This window comes from Sphaeroforma arctica (assembly GCF_001186125.1).
Source record: "Sphaeroforma arctica JP610 unplaced genomic scaffold supercont1.6119, whole genome shotgun sequence".
NCBI classification, from domain to species: Eukaryota; class Ichthyosporea; order Ichthyophonida; genus Sphaeroforma; species Sphaeroforma arctica.
The window spans coordinates 1-1,748 of record NW_014034439.1 but is presented as its reverse complement, the minus strand read 5'-3'; the positions used below and the strand labels follow the sequence as shown (position 1 = coordinate 1,748).

At 40.4% G+C, this 1,748-nt stretch overlaps 1 protein-coding gene across 1 annotated transcript; it reads left to right on the top strand.

The window, feature by feature from the left end:
• Positions 1–920: 920 nt before the first annotated feature.
• On the top strand, positions 921–1,174 carry SARC_15437 (chitin synthase; the record flags this gene model as incomplete). The annotated part of the gene is made up of 1 exon (XM_014290441.1): positions 921–1,174. A coding segment is annotated over one exon (254 nt), but the record flags the coding sequence as incomplete, so codon positions are not given.
• Between the last annotated feature and the right edge of the window lie 574 nt (positions 1,175–1,748).

The window sequence follows — 1,748 nt, the reverse complement described above, 5'->3', positions numbered from 1 at the left end:
ATATATATGTATGTATGTATGTATATATGTATATATATACATATATATATATATAACTGTATATATTTATATATATATAACTGTATATATAACCTTCGCTGACATACTTTCATGTATCGTGCACACCAGAGCCGAAGCGATGGCAGATGTTGTGCACCTGTATAGTGCCCAGCCTACATCCGGTATGTAGACAACCAGCCAATTCAATACGCATTCATGTGGATATATACGCACAAGCACAGGCTGTGTGCGAGGATATGCTTCATGTAATGTCTAGATAATCTCTACTGCGTCTGGATGAGAATCCAAATGACCGAATGGTAGGACGAACAAAGCTCTAATGCTTTAATATTCAATGCAAAACACCGTAGAGTAATATTTCCCCCCCCCCCCGCCCTCAAATACTCACGGATTCATAGTATTGGTAACGATCCCCCCGTACCACTCCATTCGCAACATGTCTCCGCCTTTTTATACATACGTGTGTCAAAGACAGCAGAGCCAAGCTCCAGATGCCTCGCTCTCTATGCCTATGTATATACAACTTTGCTATGCATGCTGGTGCATATACCATACATCCCGGTAGGTATTTGCTTACACCTCACATCTGTTGAATTCTCTCTTTTTTATATGTGCACATATGAACTATGTTTGCGTGCATAAATTCTCCCTTTTTCGCTGTATATGTATATTCTCACTAAACCATACAGAAACATCCACCTTACACCCTGGATTCTATTTGCTATCACTTCATATCTGTTACGTTCTCTCTCCTTGTACGTCTACACATGAACTATAGATACACCCCTAAACTCTCTTTCTTCCTATATATATATATATACAAACAAACTCAACCATGCGGAACCACCTGCCACGTACCCCGTGATCAACCTCCCAATACCTGCCCCCCTTCCCCACAGCCGTAGAGTACCTGATGTATGACCAGGGAGAGGATCGCTGGCTGTCTACGCTTCTGCTAAAGACGGGATGGATTCTGCAGTACTGTGCCTCGGCTGAGGCCACCACACAGTGTCCCGAGTCCTTCGCAGAGCTGTTCAATCAGCGCCGCCGGTGGCTGACCTCGACCATCGCCAACCTCAACGACTTGCTAGTGCTCAATGCGGTAGGTATAAACAACGGTAGGGATATTGTATACAATGGCTCAATACGTTAAGTATATTCAATGACTCAATGCGGTAGGTATAGACAACGGTAGAGATATTATATACAATGGTTCAATACGTTGAGTATATTCAATGACTAGATGCGGTAGGTATAGACAGCGGTAGGGATATTGTATACAATGGCTCAATACGTTAAGTATATTCAATGACTCAATGCGGTAGGTATAGACAATGACTTGCGGTAGAGATATACAACGACTCGGCTATGTTGCTATGCTCCTGGTTGTGTGTTTCTATACATACTCCATAGTGTGTGTGATGTGATGAGGTGTGTGGCTTAGGAATGTATAGTACTGCGTCTCGGCTGAGACCACCACACAGTGCCTCGAGTTCTAGACAGAGCTGTTCAAATGCAATCAATGGTGGCCTTGGCTATTGCCCACCTCAGCGACCTATATACACACATACAATATATATATATCTATATATTTGTGTATATATGTATTCACATATCTATATCTATATATATATATCTATATACATATATACATATATACATATATATATTTATATATATATGTATATATATATAAATATACATATACATGCATGAATATATATATT